We start from the raw sequence: 13,192 nt of genomic DNA on the forward strand, positions 1-13,192 counted from the left end.
CTGCTTCTCTCCTGAGCGGCCCAGGTCCTTCTCCCCTTTCCAGGACCCCCGTGAAGCTACGTGTTGGGCCATATTCTAAATCAGGGCCGGTCCCCACAGAAGCAGGGATCGGTTCCACACTTGCAAGGGCCAGCAGCAACCGTTCTTTAGTTCATCCGTCACACATTTCCGCAACACCTGCTCTGAGGCACCGTGCTGGTCTCGGGGCACACAGGTGAGTGAGGCGTCCACGTTGTGGCGATTCTGCCTCGTGGGGGCTGCAGGGCTGCACTGGACGCATGGTCACGCCACATGGACAGTGCCATGAGAGATACACGCCAAAAGATGACGGGAGCACAAAGGGCAGCAGCCCCTTCTGCCCGGGGAGCTGGGCAAGACTTAACAGAGGGAGGGGATAAGTGCGTGGGGTTTTGCGGAATGCGTAGGAGTTGACCGGATGAGGCTGAGGAGGAAAGTAAAGGGTGTCCCACACGAAGAGGACGGCTGATACTACAGTCGTGGGAAGTAGATCACGTGGCTGCCCTCAGTTGTATCCAACTTCGTTTAGTTATCTCAGGGAAATGGCTTCAGCGGCCTGGTAATGAGCATTAAAGCCCTGTTGGGGCCGACTCACCGTGAAGAAGTCACAGAGCGTTATGTGCGGGAAGATCTCATGAGCTCGGTTCTTCGTGCACTGACGCTTGCTCTCTCTCCAGAACTCTTGAAGTTGTTCCAACAGGGACCCCGTGGGGCAGAGGAACAGGGCATACTCCTGGGGGATGGGATCGTCCAGAGAAGGGTCGTTGCGATGACAACGTAGCCTGTAACAGAGAACAGCGCTGTCACCTGAAGCCAGGACGAAAGGACCCTTCCCCACGGAGGGCAGCAAGTCGGAGGAACAGGCCGTGCCGAGCGCGTCCAGCACCCACACTGCACCCCCAGCCCCTCTCGGGCGGGACTCAGCGGGCCCAGGCCGCGGAGCAGCTCAGGGGCCGCCCGAGTCTCGGACCCGCGTTAGTCTGACTCCCAGGCCAAAGACCGAGAAAATGAGAGAAGGCGACGGGAGACCTCAGCACCTCTTCAAGCGATCTTTGGGATCCAGCCACCCCCTTAGTGTTGAGAACAATTTGCAGAAAAACTTCACATTTTAATTGTAGCAGGCTTCAAGTTGAGTGTAAAAGTTAAAACTACAGAAAAAAAATAGATGAAATTTAGGTGGCTATTACATATTTTCTTTGCATTCAGAAGCTTATTTTAAGGACAAGGAGACATGACCTACAACCCCAAATTCAAGTTCATTCTCACTAACAACAAAAACAAGAATGGGGACAACCCCAAGGTGCTATTTTGCTCATCTGTCAAACTAACAAAATGCCTTTGAAAGGATAAAAGTTACGCCCAGTGCTGTCAAAGGAGCAGCGAATTTGTGCAGATTTGTGTGTACATGAGCAAATTGCCAGGACGCACCAAGAGCCTTAAAATACCCATTTCATCCGACGATTCTACAATTGCATTAACATTTCTACTTCCAGAAATTTCTCCAAAGCAGGAAGCAGACGGTATACATAAAACTGCACGCAGATTTTATTGTACGGTTACTGGTCCCGGTTAGGAAACATGAGATAAAGGACGAGGAGTGCATTTACCAGGTATTCATCAGGATCCACAGTTTTGACGACTTTCTAATGACTCAGAGACGTGCCCGGGATGTGAAAGCAAGTTTAGCGGGCAGTGTGCCGCCCCTCGAGGAAACACTATTACGCACAAATATAGTCTCCTTAAGAGTAAAAACAAATGCCAACAGGGGGCGCTCTGATCCTTTATCCTGACCCCCTTCCCCCTGCACACACGTGTCCTCTATTGTGACTTTGCTTTTTCCTTCTAGAAACCCAAGTAACAAATCCATAGATAACACTCGTGTGTGTTTCACGTAAATCACAAGCTGCTGCTTAAATTATTCTGCAGTTTACGTTTTCTCCGTCGACCCCGTTTTTGTGCTTTATCCACACTGGCACGGAGGCATCTGGTTAAGTGTGTCCGAGTGACCCTTCTAAGGGCTGTGGGTGCCCGTCACGCTCACGGGTGATATTTCACTCATCCGTTCCACTGCTGGACACTTAAATTGGTTTCTTTTTGAAAAATGTCATGGCGCTGTAATCAAGGTCTTGGCCCGTGTTTTTTAAGGCCCTTTGTGTGTTTCCACGGCATGTACTTGGACGTGGAACCGGGCGGTCGGCTGCGATTGCCACGGGGACCGTGAGAGACCGCGCGTGGACGCTCGAAGCTGCCCTCTGTTTTTAACGGCATCTGAATTTGCGCTTCCCTGATTCGCTAAGGTCGGCCCACTCCTGGTTGAGCCTAGGGGACCCCACTGCCTCCCCGGGCCTCGGTGGGACTCGTGGTCTGGCTGGCCTGTTGTAACTAGGAGGAAGGAACCGTGGCCCTTGAAACCGTGGGTTTCATCTGAAATTCAAATTTGGCGACTGACTTTAGAGGTAGCCTCACCCAGAGGCTTCTGGGTGTTTCCCTTTGCCTGGTAGATGGGTTTCATGTTGTGTCCTTGGCCTAGAGGTTCTGGGGGAAGAAGGAGGTTCCCGCTGAGGACACAGTGGCCCCTCAGAGGCCCACTGTCCGTATTTGCCATCCTGCTCCGGGGCGGGCACCGCAGCTGGGTGAGACCCGGTTTTTAGTGTTTGATTTTCGCTGCGGTTTTCCAGAGCAGCGCGTGAGGGGACTTCCCGCCTCAGGACAGAACGATGGCATCATGGCACATTCAGGCGGGACTGGGGGTTAAGAGGACCTATGATCCCAGAGCAGAAAGCGGAGGCCCGCGACAGTGGGCGGCCTGCACAGTCGCGTAGCCGGTTTGTGGCAGAACCTCCTGGCACCCTGAGCTCCACACCCCGCCCCCCACCACCCGTCCCCCGTAAGGTGCAATGTGCCGATGCCTTAGGCGCCATTCGGGGCCACCAGTAAATTCTCTCCCCATCAGAGGGAGGCTGAGAGAGTGGTGGCCTGTATTTTATGTCGGAAGAAATAGCTCTTCCCTATTTTCTCAACAAATCGCGTGGGTTTCTTCCTTCTTTGACAGTCACATGTGGATAAACTCAGATTTTTAAGTGAAGAAAGGCTTGTTCAAAGTTCACTCTCTCTACTTGTTTTCCTTTTTTTTAATGTGTATTTTTGAGAGAGAGACAGAGAGAGTACACACGCGAGCGAGTGAGTGGGCAGAGGGGGGCAGAGAGAGGGGGCCAGAGGATCCAAAGCGGGTTCTACACTGACAGCAGAACTCGACAAGGGCTCCGGACTCACGAACCGTGAGATCACGACCTGAGCCGCAGTTGGACGCTTCATCTACTGAGCCACCCAGGTGCCCCTGTTTTCCATTTGAAATGCGGGCTCTTTATTCCTTTCCCCGGGTGCTGGGTGGGCAGGGTGCCTGCCCAGGGTGTATGGGGCCCTCCCACGCCCACCCCGGGGAGCTCTCGAGGCCCGAGCAGTTTAAGCCAAACACCCTGCACACCCGTGGGGGCAGCCGCACTCACCAGTCTGACGCCTCTTCCGCTGTCTTCCTTCCAGTGGCCGCCAGCGCCTTCAGCCTACAGGAGAGCAGACCGGGAGGAGCATTCGGACCTTGCCTTCCCTTCTTTGGGGGTGGGGGGCACGGGAGAGGCAGGGCTGGCACTGTGGCACATGGGGCCCGGGCTGGGGGCTCCACGAGGGCCTGCACTGCTTAGACTTTGAAGCCGGATGCCCTGACCAGGCCTCCGTGCCGCCTCACCATGATTTCTGAAAACGCGGACCTGCTCACACCCCCCTGCTCGTTTTCCTTCGGGGGCTCCCACCTCCAGAAAACCTTCCCCGAGCCCCCCCCCCCCCCCCCAGCCTGCCCACATAGGGCCACCCTGCCTCGTCTATGAGCTTGTGTCTGTTTGCCTCCTCTACCGGCCTGCAGGGTCCCTGAGGCCCAGCCCTGTCCCACTCATCATTATAACCCAGGACGTACAGACACTGGGGTAACTGAACGGGGCCAACTTGAACAGGATGGAAGGAGGCTAAGGTAACTCACTCAGGAATCCAGCCTGGAGACAGCTGGAGTTGGTCAGCGGACCAACGTGATGCTGCTCAGAGCTGCTCTTTGGTGAATACCGACAAGGATGACATTGTTTAAATCACAAGGCATTCTGAGCATGAGTCCAGCTTCGTGAGCTTTAGAGGTGCCAAGAATAGGGCCCCGCCCCTCCACCGCCTGTGTTCTCTGGCTTCGGTATCCCTGGCTGCACCCGGGGTAAGGTGCCCGGCACGGGGCCTGGCACACAGTTCCGCTGCCCATTTCAAAGGCCCCCGGTTTATTATCAACATAAAGCGACCAAGTTCTGGTTTGGATTAGAAAAGAAAAGGGTGAAGTTTGGGGCGCCTGGCTGGCTCCGTTGGTTAAGCGTCCGATTTCGGCTCAGGTCATGATCTTGCAGTCTGTGGGTTCAAGCCCTGCGTCGGGCTCCGTGCTGGCAGCTCGGGGCCTGGAGCCTGCTTCATATTCTGTCTCTCTCACTCTCTCACTCTCTCTCTCTCTCTCTCTCTCTCTCTGCCCCTCCCCCGCTCATGCTCTGTCTCTCAAAAATAAGTAAACATTAAAAAACAATTTTAAAAGAAGAAAAAGAAAAGGGTGAAACTTCAAAGTGATGGCAGCTAGTTTGCTCAGGGCTTTGTTATAACGTTTCAGGAAACCTTGGTCCCCAGTCCAAGGAGTGAATAAGTCTGAAAAGTCAGTATCCCATGTCCCAACCATAGCTCATGGCTTCTGGGGACTTTGTCTCTCTCTGACAGGGTGGGTCCTACGATGAACATTTTCTGTACGGGGACCTCCTCCTTGGGTAAGCAGGATCGATCAACACTGTTCCGGTAGTTTCTTAACCACCTCTTTTCACCAGCAGACATCGAAGAGATCTTGCCTACGGGTGACTGGTTCCCCCGCACCACTTAGAAATATTTCCTAGTTGGTGGTGCCCTCCACCGCTCCCTTCGGCCTGGAGTCTGAAATGCCTCCCAGGGTCGTCTCGGTCCCTGAACCACAAAGAGGCTGCCCAAGCCCCTCCAAACCCTGAGAAATGGGGGTGCCCCCCGTAACACGCGGCTTCCGACTTTCACAACTTTTAGGGTCCCTCCACCAGCCAGCCAGCACAGTTTGACCAAAGGGCAAAGAGCATGTCATTTATAAAAAGCAGAGAAGGGCCGTATTTTGAGAGCGTATCTCGCTCGGCAAAGCGCACCCCTCGGGCAGGAAGTAAGTGCTCTGAGCTGCCTGCAGTTCTGTGGCGGGGGCAGAAGCGTCAGTGGGCCGGGAACGCACGTCCAGCGGCCAGCAGGACAGTACTCACGCGGTGTGTACCGGGAAGCCCATTCCCAGGAGGGGCTCCAGCAGCAGGGACGGGCCGCGGACCTTGAGCTTGTTGGAGACCTTGGCGTAGAGCTGAGTCTCCCCGGCTGCCATCTCTTCCTGCCTGTGGACAGAAATGAATAGATAAAGCCAGAGAGAGAGAGACACACGCAGGCAAGGCTGAGGGTGTGAAGAAAAACCTCAAGCCCGTTTTGATCTCTCTGACAAAAGCTAATATCCTGTTTGCATGAGATGTTGGTTTTCAGAATGCTCTCTGCAGGGTGCTGGGGCGTCATGTCCACCGGCCCTGTTTCCACATGGGGTTCACGTTCCGGAGGTCCAGCCAAGGCCCCGCGCGGGATCAGCCCCTGCCTGACTCAGTTCCCCACTGGGGCCACCAGCCATGGGCCCGGGGCGACCCCGAGCCCCCTTGCCTGCAAACGAGACGTTAAACAACACGCCATCTACTGTCCCTGCGGGCTCTGACATTTTTGGTTCTTTTAATTATTCACTGACTCTGTTTTTGATTTTAGAATCTTCTGAAGTTTAATGTGGGTGCAGAGAAGTTGACAAATCCTATGTAGAAGTCAGTGACCTGGCAAGTGAGCACACATACCTAGCTCCCTCCAGGACCAGCAATAAAACGGGGCTCCTCAGCCTGGGGGATTTGGGCTCCACCCCCGGGGACCATTGGCAATGTCTGCAGGCACTTCTGAGGGTCCCAGTTGGAGGCAGGGACGTTTGCTACTGGCATCTATCACGTCGAGGACAGGAACAGAGCGGGCGCACCCCACAGCAAAGAGGGACCCAGCCCAAAATATCAAGAGCATCAAGGTTGACAACATCTGCTCTGGAACACACCTAGAACCTCAGAGGCACCCCTCCCCCCAGCACCCCTCCCCCCGACTCCTAGTTATTTCCTCCCTCCCCCCCAGAAGGTAACTGCTGTGCTCACATGTACATTAACTTTGGCCACTTTTGAATCTTACATAAATAGAGCCGTAGAGCATATACCCTTTTGTGTGTGATCTCTTTTGCCCCAAAACTATGTGTGTGAAACGTACCCACGCGATTGCTTGTAACTATACTTCGTTCGCTGCATTGCTGTGTATTTTTCGATCCGATAAATAAAACATAACCTATTTCTCCACTTCTCTGTTGGTGTATCATTTGGGTGGCTGTTGGGTGTTTTGCTGCGGTGGACATTCTTGTGTATATGCCTTTTAGTGCCTGATTTATGTTATTCATGCTGGGTATACATCTAGGATTGGGGTTTTTAGGTCATAGGATACGTGCGTACTTCATTAGCAACTACGAAGAGGTTTTACCAAATGGTGGTTCCAATTTGCTCTCTTAGCAGTGGGTTAAGGGTCTGGTTCACCAACATCCTTCTACTGTCAGTCTTCTTAGTTGTAGCCAATCTGGGGGTGTGGAGTGGCATCCCGCTGTGGTTCTAATTTGCATTTCCCCAAATGGCAATGACATTGAGCCCCATGAGACAGGCTCTTGGCCATTTGAATAACCTCTTTGGGGAAGGGCCTACTTAAATCTTCTGCCTTTGAAAAATTGGATTCTTGGGTTCTTCTTATCAATTTGTGGGAACTCTGGAGATAATAAGTCTTTTGTTGGATGTGCTTAATGGTAACGACTTCTTCCAGGCTGTGGTTTGCCTTTCTAATCTCTTAATGTCTTTGGGTGAAACAGAATCTCCTAATTTGAATGAAAAGTAATTTAACATTTTTTTTAATAGTTAGAACTTTCTGCATCCTATTGAAGACATCATTGTTAACCCAACATTGATGAAGATATTCCCCCTGTGTTTTCTTCTTGAAGTTTACTATTTTCCCTGTTTATATTTAGCTGTTTGATCCAGTTGAATTCATTCTGTGTATGGTGTGAGGTAGGGGTAAATGTTCATTTATTTCCCTACACCTGTTTTCATTGAAGGACCATCCATTGTTCAGTGAATCACTGGATGTTTCTTGTAAATCAGGTGACTGAATATATATTAATCTGTTTCTTACTCTCTTCCTTTCTCTTGTTTGGTTTGTTCATTTTTGTGTTTACACTATACTGGTTTTAATTACTATGGTGTTAACTCCTCTGATTTTGTTTTCTTCAAGGTTGCCTTAATTCCTCTAGGCCCCTTGTTGTTTCATATAAACTTAAAAATTAGATCACCATAGTGTGCCTTTGGAGACTGCAGAAAGACCCATGTATGTGGTCATTTAATTTTCAACAAAAGGACCAAAGTAATTCAATAAAGGAAAGGATAATATTCTGAACAAATGAGGCTGGACAGCTGCCTATTGATATGGGAAAAAATATGAATGTCAATGCCTACTTCACATGATGCACACAACTTAGCTCAAAATGTATGATGGACCTAAATGTAGAAGATAAACTACAAAAATTCTAAAAGAACACTTAGGAGAGAACTCTTTGCTATGCTGGGGTTTGCGAAGCTTCATAAAAGAGTCGTAAAAGAAGAAATCAGTAAGTTGGGTTTCATCAAAATTGAAGACTTCTGGGGTGCTTGGGTGGCTCAGTTGTTTGAGCGACTGACTCTTGGTTTGGCCCAGGTCATGATCTCATGACTTTGTGGGTTCTAGCCCCGCATCGGGCTCTGCGCTGACAGAGTAGAGGCAGCTTGGAATTCTCTCTCCGTCTCTCCCTGCCCCTCCCCTGCTCGTGCTCTCTCTCTCTCTCTCTCAAAATAAATAAGTGAACTTTAAAAAAATGGAAAATATCTGCTCTTTGAAAGACACTATAAAGAAAATTAAAATGTAAGCTTGGGAGAAATTATCACCATATATTACTGAAAAGGGCTTGTATCCAGAATTTATAGAATGTAACATAATTGTGCATATGCATATTCTTTTAATTAATACTAAGAAAACAAAAAATTCAACTTAAAATGGGTAAAAGATCTAAATGGGACACTTAACAAAACAAGGTACATAAATGGCTAATAAGGACGTGAAAAGATATTTAACTTGATTATTCATCAGGGAAATATAAATTAAAACCACATTGTGATACCACAACACATTCACCAGAAGAGCAAAAATTGACAAGACAATGCTAAATTTTGACAATGCTGTGGGATAATTGGAACTTTTATTTATTGTTCAACCATTTTGAAAAATATTCTGACAGTTTCTTATACAGTTCAACATACATTTGCTATCTGACAAATTTACTCTTAACTGTCTACCAAGGAGAAGTGAAAATCTGTGACCGTACAAAGACTTGTATGTGAATGTCCCTGATGGCTGTATTCACAGTAGACTCAAACTAGAAAGAACCCAAATGTCCATCATCTGGTGAATGCATACATAAATTATGGTATATTCAATCAATTATGGTATATTCAAATGATGGTATACTTCAAAATTATGATATATTAAAAAATTTCAATATTCGTAAACTTTATTTCCTCTCCTTGCTATATATATCGTTCTGGCAAAGACCTCCCGTGCCATGTTGAATAAAAGGGGTTTTTAAGATAGGTACCCTATATCAGATTAAATGAATTTTTCACTCCTAGTTCACTGAGGTATTTTTAAAAATTTATTAACAGATATTGAATTTTACCAAAGGCTTTTTCTATTGAAATGATTATATTGTTTTCCTTCTTTATTCAGTGAATGAGGTAGCTTGCAACAGTTGACTCCTGAATGTTAAGTCAACCTTGTGTTTCTAAGATATAACCTTGATCGTAATATGTTATCCTTTGTGTATATTGCTGGATTCCATTGGTTAATACCTTGTTCAGAATTTTTTTGCATCAGTGTTTGTGAATTAGCTTGGCCTGTTGTTTTCCTTTCTTATAATTTCCTTCTCCCATGTTGGTGTCAGTAGAGTGATCAGCTCATTCTGATGCTCTTGAGACTTCCTGGTCACAATACTGAAGGAACCCCCTCAGTCCCAGGCAGTCAAGGACACTTGGTCATTCGAGGTGTCAGTGTTATTCTGGCCTCATAAATGAGTTGGGAAATATTTCCTCTTTTCCAATTCTCTGAGTTTTTGTTTTTTTTTAAAGATGGGGATAACTTCTTTCTTAAATGTTTGAAAAGATTTATTGGCAAAGTCATCTCGGCCTAGAATTTCCTTGGAAAGTTTTAAGTTATGGATTTAATTTATTTAACGGATACAGGAGTATTCTTCTAGTGTTGGTTTCATTAAGTTGTTTTTCAAGGAATTTGATAGATAAATTCCTTAGATAAAATGTTATCTAAGTGGTCAAATTTCCTGGCATAGCAGGCCAGGTTTTTAAAATTTTCTTTCAATTTTGTCACATAATTTTCTGTGTAGAGGTCTTGCAGTATTTATTAGATTATTCTTAAGTATTGGATCATTTTTGATGCCACTGTAAATTATCTTTTTATTTATTTTTAAATGTTTTTTATTTATTTTTGAGAAAGAGCATGAGTGGGGGAGGGGGAGAGAGGGAGACACAGCATCTGAAGCAGGCTCCAGGCTCCAAGCCGTCAGCACAGAGCCCGACGCAGGGCTTGAATCCACAAGCTGTGAGATCATGACCTGGGCCAAAGTTGGACGCTCAACTGACTGAGCCACCCAGGTGCCCCTAAATTATCTTTTCAAAATTTCATGTTCATACTCTTTCTTGCTGGTAAATCAAAATATTATTGCTTTCACATTATTTTACATTGAACTTATATGTAATTTTATGTCTGGCTTGACTTCCTTATTAAGTCTCATAATCTTTCAAATTTTAAAAATATTATATGTACAAAAATAGTTGTCTATGAATAATGATATTTTTATTTCTTTCTTACCAGTACATATTCTTTACTTTTAAATTTTCTTTACTTCTCTTTTTTCTTTTCTTCTTTTTTTCTCCTCATTTACCTCCTTTTCTCCTCCTCCTCCTCCTCATTCTCTTTCTTCTTCTTCCTCTTTCTTTTCCTTTTCTTTTTCTTCTTTTATTGAACTGGAATGAACTCCAAATGTTGAATAGATACGGTATATATCAATATTGTGCATCTCCCTGCATTCCCCCGTTTCGGAGGAAAAGTTTTCAATATTGCACTTGTAAGTTTTTAATTATGTTTTAAAATATCTTTTTGCTTTGAGGAATCCAAAAGATAAAATAATTTCATAATTAAATGAATTTAATATCTTAAATTTAAAAGTCTCAAAGTAGACAAAACTTGGTACCCAGAAGAAAAAAAAAGCAGATTTTGGGTCTGGAATATAGCCTCTACTCAAACATATTTTTCTTTTCTTAATAGTAAACCACTTTTTGAGCAACTGTGCTTACAACATATTAAAATATAAATTTCTCTGGAAAAAATCTTATTTGTGTAAGCCAAGAAATGCCCTCTCAAGCCCAATCCCTTTTTCTTACCTTGAAAATTTACCTTCCAAGACCAACAGTGAAGCGACAAAAGCTTCTTGATTGACAATTTTTCCTGTGCCTTACCCTCAAAGCCACCCTTCTCTCACTAACAGCATCAGGGTGGAGACTGAGACCATGCCGGACCTCAAGCTGGGTGCAGATGGTTACAAAAGCTTCACAGCTCATAGAGGACCCTCAGGGTAGGGTGTCCCTTCTCACCTCCACACCAAACCCAGCAAAACACGGCCTCGGTGAATATCAGATGTCAGCCCTGGAGATGCTGATTTCTATTTCCTCTAAATTTGATTTTGAATTTGATGGGATTGATTTACAGGTGAACTTTCTGAGAGGCTGCTATGTGGTCATAGAAGTTCAGCCACCATCATGGGTCATCTCCCTGTTATACCTTGGCAAACAGACTTCATCTGAAACACATGCCAAGATGTCAACATGTTAATATATGAATGATTGCTCATGATTGCTTTTGGTTTTCCACGTGTCTACTCAGTATTATTCCACCACCTAGTTTGTGATCAGCTCATCTGTGTTTGTGGAGCCCCCTCACACACTCATCGTTGTGCCGGGCATCACGAGAGTACATTCTAGACTCTGTCCTCCAAGAGCTTTGTTCCATGGGGGCACCATCTACAGCAACCCAGGTGAAAACAAAGAAAGAATTAAGTTCTAAGTCTTCCGTCCCTGTCTTTGAGGGCAAATGTTGGTTTAAGGGCTAGAGACAGTAGTTACAAAGATGTAAAGGACGTATGGGTGAGCTTGAAGGATTCCTGGTCTTAAATCAAAAAACATTGAGAGGTGTGGGCAGGAAAACGAGACTGAATGAAACCACAATTAGCTGAATATATTTCTTTGGCTTCATTGCCAGTGGCAAATCCTGCCACCGATACCTTTAAAACCAATCCCAAATCCAGCCTTTGCACCACCAGCATCCTGGTCCAAGTCACCGCCATGGTGACCCAGGTTTTCAGTAGCATCCTCCTGGCTTTCTGTGAATCCACCTCTGACTCTATACCTCTTGCACATGCGTAGAACCCGACTTTGCCCTGCTCAGCTCTTTGGTGGTTTTCCATCTCAAAGAAACCAAACCCGAGTCCTTCCAGTGTCCCAGGCCTTCCACGATCTGCCAATCTCCAAGCACATAGTTTTCTTGGGGTTCTTCAAACATCCCCAGCTCATCTCTCCTGGCCTTTGGAGTTGACGGTCCCGTGCTTGGAACCATCTTAACTCACAAGACTGACTTTGTCCCACCATGGAGGTCTTGACTAAAATACCACTTCTTCCTAGAAGCCTTCCTCCACCACCCTGCCTGATCACTCCCTAAGCCTCTCCCAGCCTCATCTTGTTCTAGCATTTGTCATCACCTGAGACCACAGGTGAGTGCTTTGTCCCCTCTGCCATCTGCTCTGAGTTTAGATGCCAGGCTCATGGCAGATGGCCCGTAAATATTAGGTGAATAAATGAATGCTCGATTCACACCCAGCTCCACTCCACTAGACTTCCAATGGGGCTCAGTCCTCTGCCCATGGCGGCAGGGCTATGTTCTCTCCTGATAAAACATCTTAAAGCTGTATTGTGTTCAGAAACCCCTTGGGACTTAGAGGCCCCCACAGAAGAGAGTGCCAAGTGTCTCTATAGAGTGCTGACTATGTGAGAACACCCTCAGGTTCCCTCTCTTTTGTCTGTGGAGCGGCTGTGAGTCTAAACTCAGACTCAGTCACAGGGAGGAATAGAAACCCCCACCAAAGCGTTTTGCCTGCCCCTCTTGGCGCACTTGCTTAGCATGGGGCAGGACCTATCTGTTATTTTATAAAAGGAGTGTCTGTGTTCAGAAGACTCTCTTATGTGAAGTTTCTGAAAAGGTTTGCTTACCTTACTTACTAATTAAAGGCAAGTCACATTTTTCCCCTCCCTGGTCTCTGCAGTCATACCACCAATGGCTATTTGATAGCCACAGCCATATTGGGTTACACAGATGCCCGCGATAATGCCATTCGCTGTGACGATTGAGTCGACAAGCCTGGGTGACTTGGTGGAAGGAAGTATTTCCTGATTGGACTACCCTGTTGGCAGCCTGCTTACCATCACGCTTGCTTTTATAATGAAAAAGGAAAATATTTCTGCTTTGGATGATGGCGGCTCCAGAAATGGTGAGTAAAGTGGGTGGGGGGGCTGGGGAAGTGAGTCTCTTCTGAAAGGGGATTTCTCAACATTTTTCAGTGTTCTGACACCGACCGCCGATGGCCTGTCTGGGAAGGGACTTCTGTGCCCAGGTTCAAGGTTTCAGAAACCATTTTACTGTTTGTTCTTATTCTGGTCATAAAGTTAAGCTGTGTAATTTGCCACATGCTGATAGTATGAAGCAAGTAACAGCAAGAATCAAAGGCAAAAATGCTGGATGTGAATTTATTAGTTTTCTAAGGTACCCTTCGAAGCCACTCTTGAGATGGAAATGA

At 46.7% G+C, this 13,192-nt stretch overlaps 1 protein-coding gene across 6 annotated transcripts in view; it reads right to left on the reverse strand.

Annotated features, from left to right (window-relative positions):
* Positions 1-5,480, reverse strand: part of UBASH3A (ubiquitin associated and SH3 domain containing A) — a 43,543-nt gene extending 38,063 nt beyond the window's left edge. For all 6 annotated transcript variants that reach the window (XR_006207155.1, XM_042955390.1, XM_042955389.1 and 3 more), the window contains exons 1-3: positions 5,358-5,480; positions 3,525-3,578; positions 614-800 (exon numbers count right to left, since the gene is read on the reverse strand). Coding sequence is in view for 5 of the 6 variants with exons in the window: in XM_042955390.1 (XP_042811324.1) it covers positions 614-800; positions 3,525-3,578; positions 5,358-5,470 (354 nt within the window). In the remaining variant the exon portion in view is untranslated. The remainder of the gene's footprint in view (positions 1-613; positions 801-3,524; positions 3,579-5,357) is intronic.
* Positions 5,481-13,192: the final 7,712 nt, after the last annotated feature.

Source organism: Panthera leo, chromosome C2, assembly GCF_018350215.1.
Source record: "Panthera leo isolate Ple1 chromosome C2, P.leo_Ple1_pat1.1, whole genome shotgun sequence".
NCBI lineage: Eukaryota > Metazoa > Chordata > Mammalia > Carnivora > Felidae > Panthera > Panthera leo.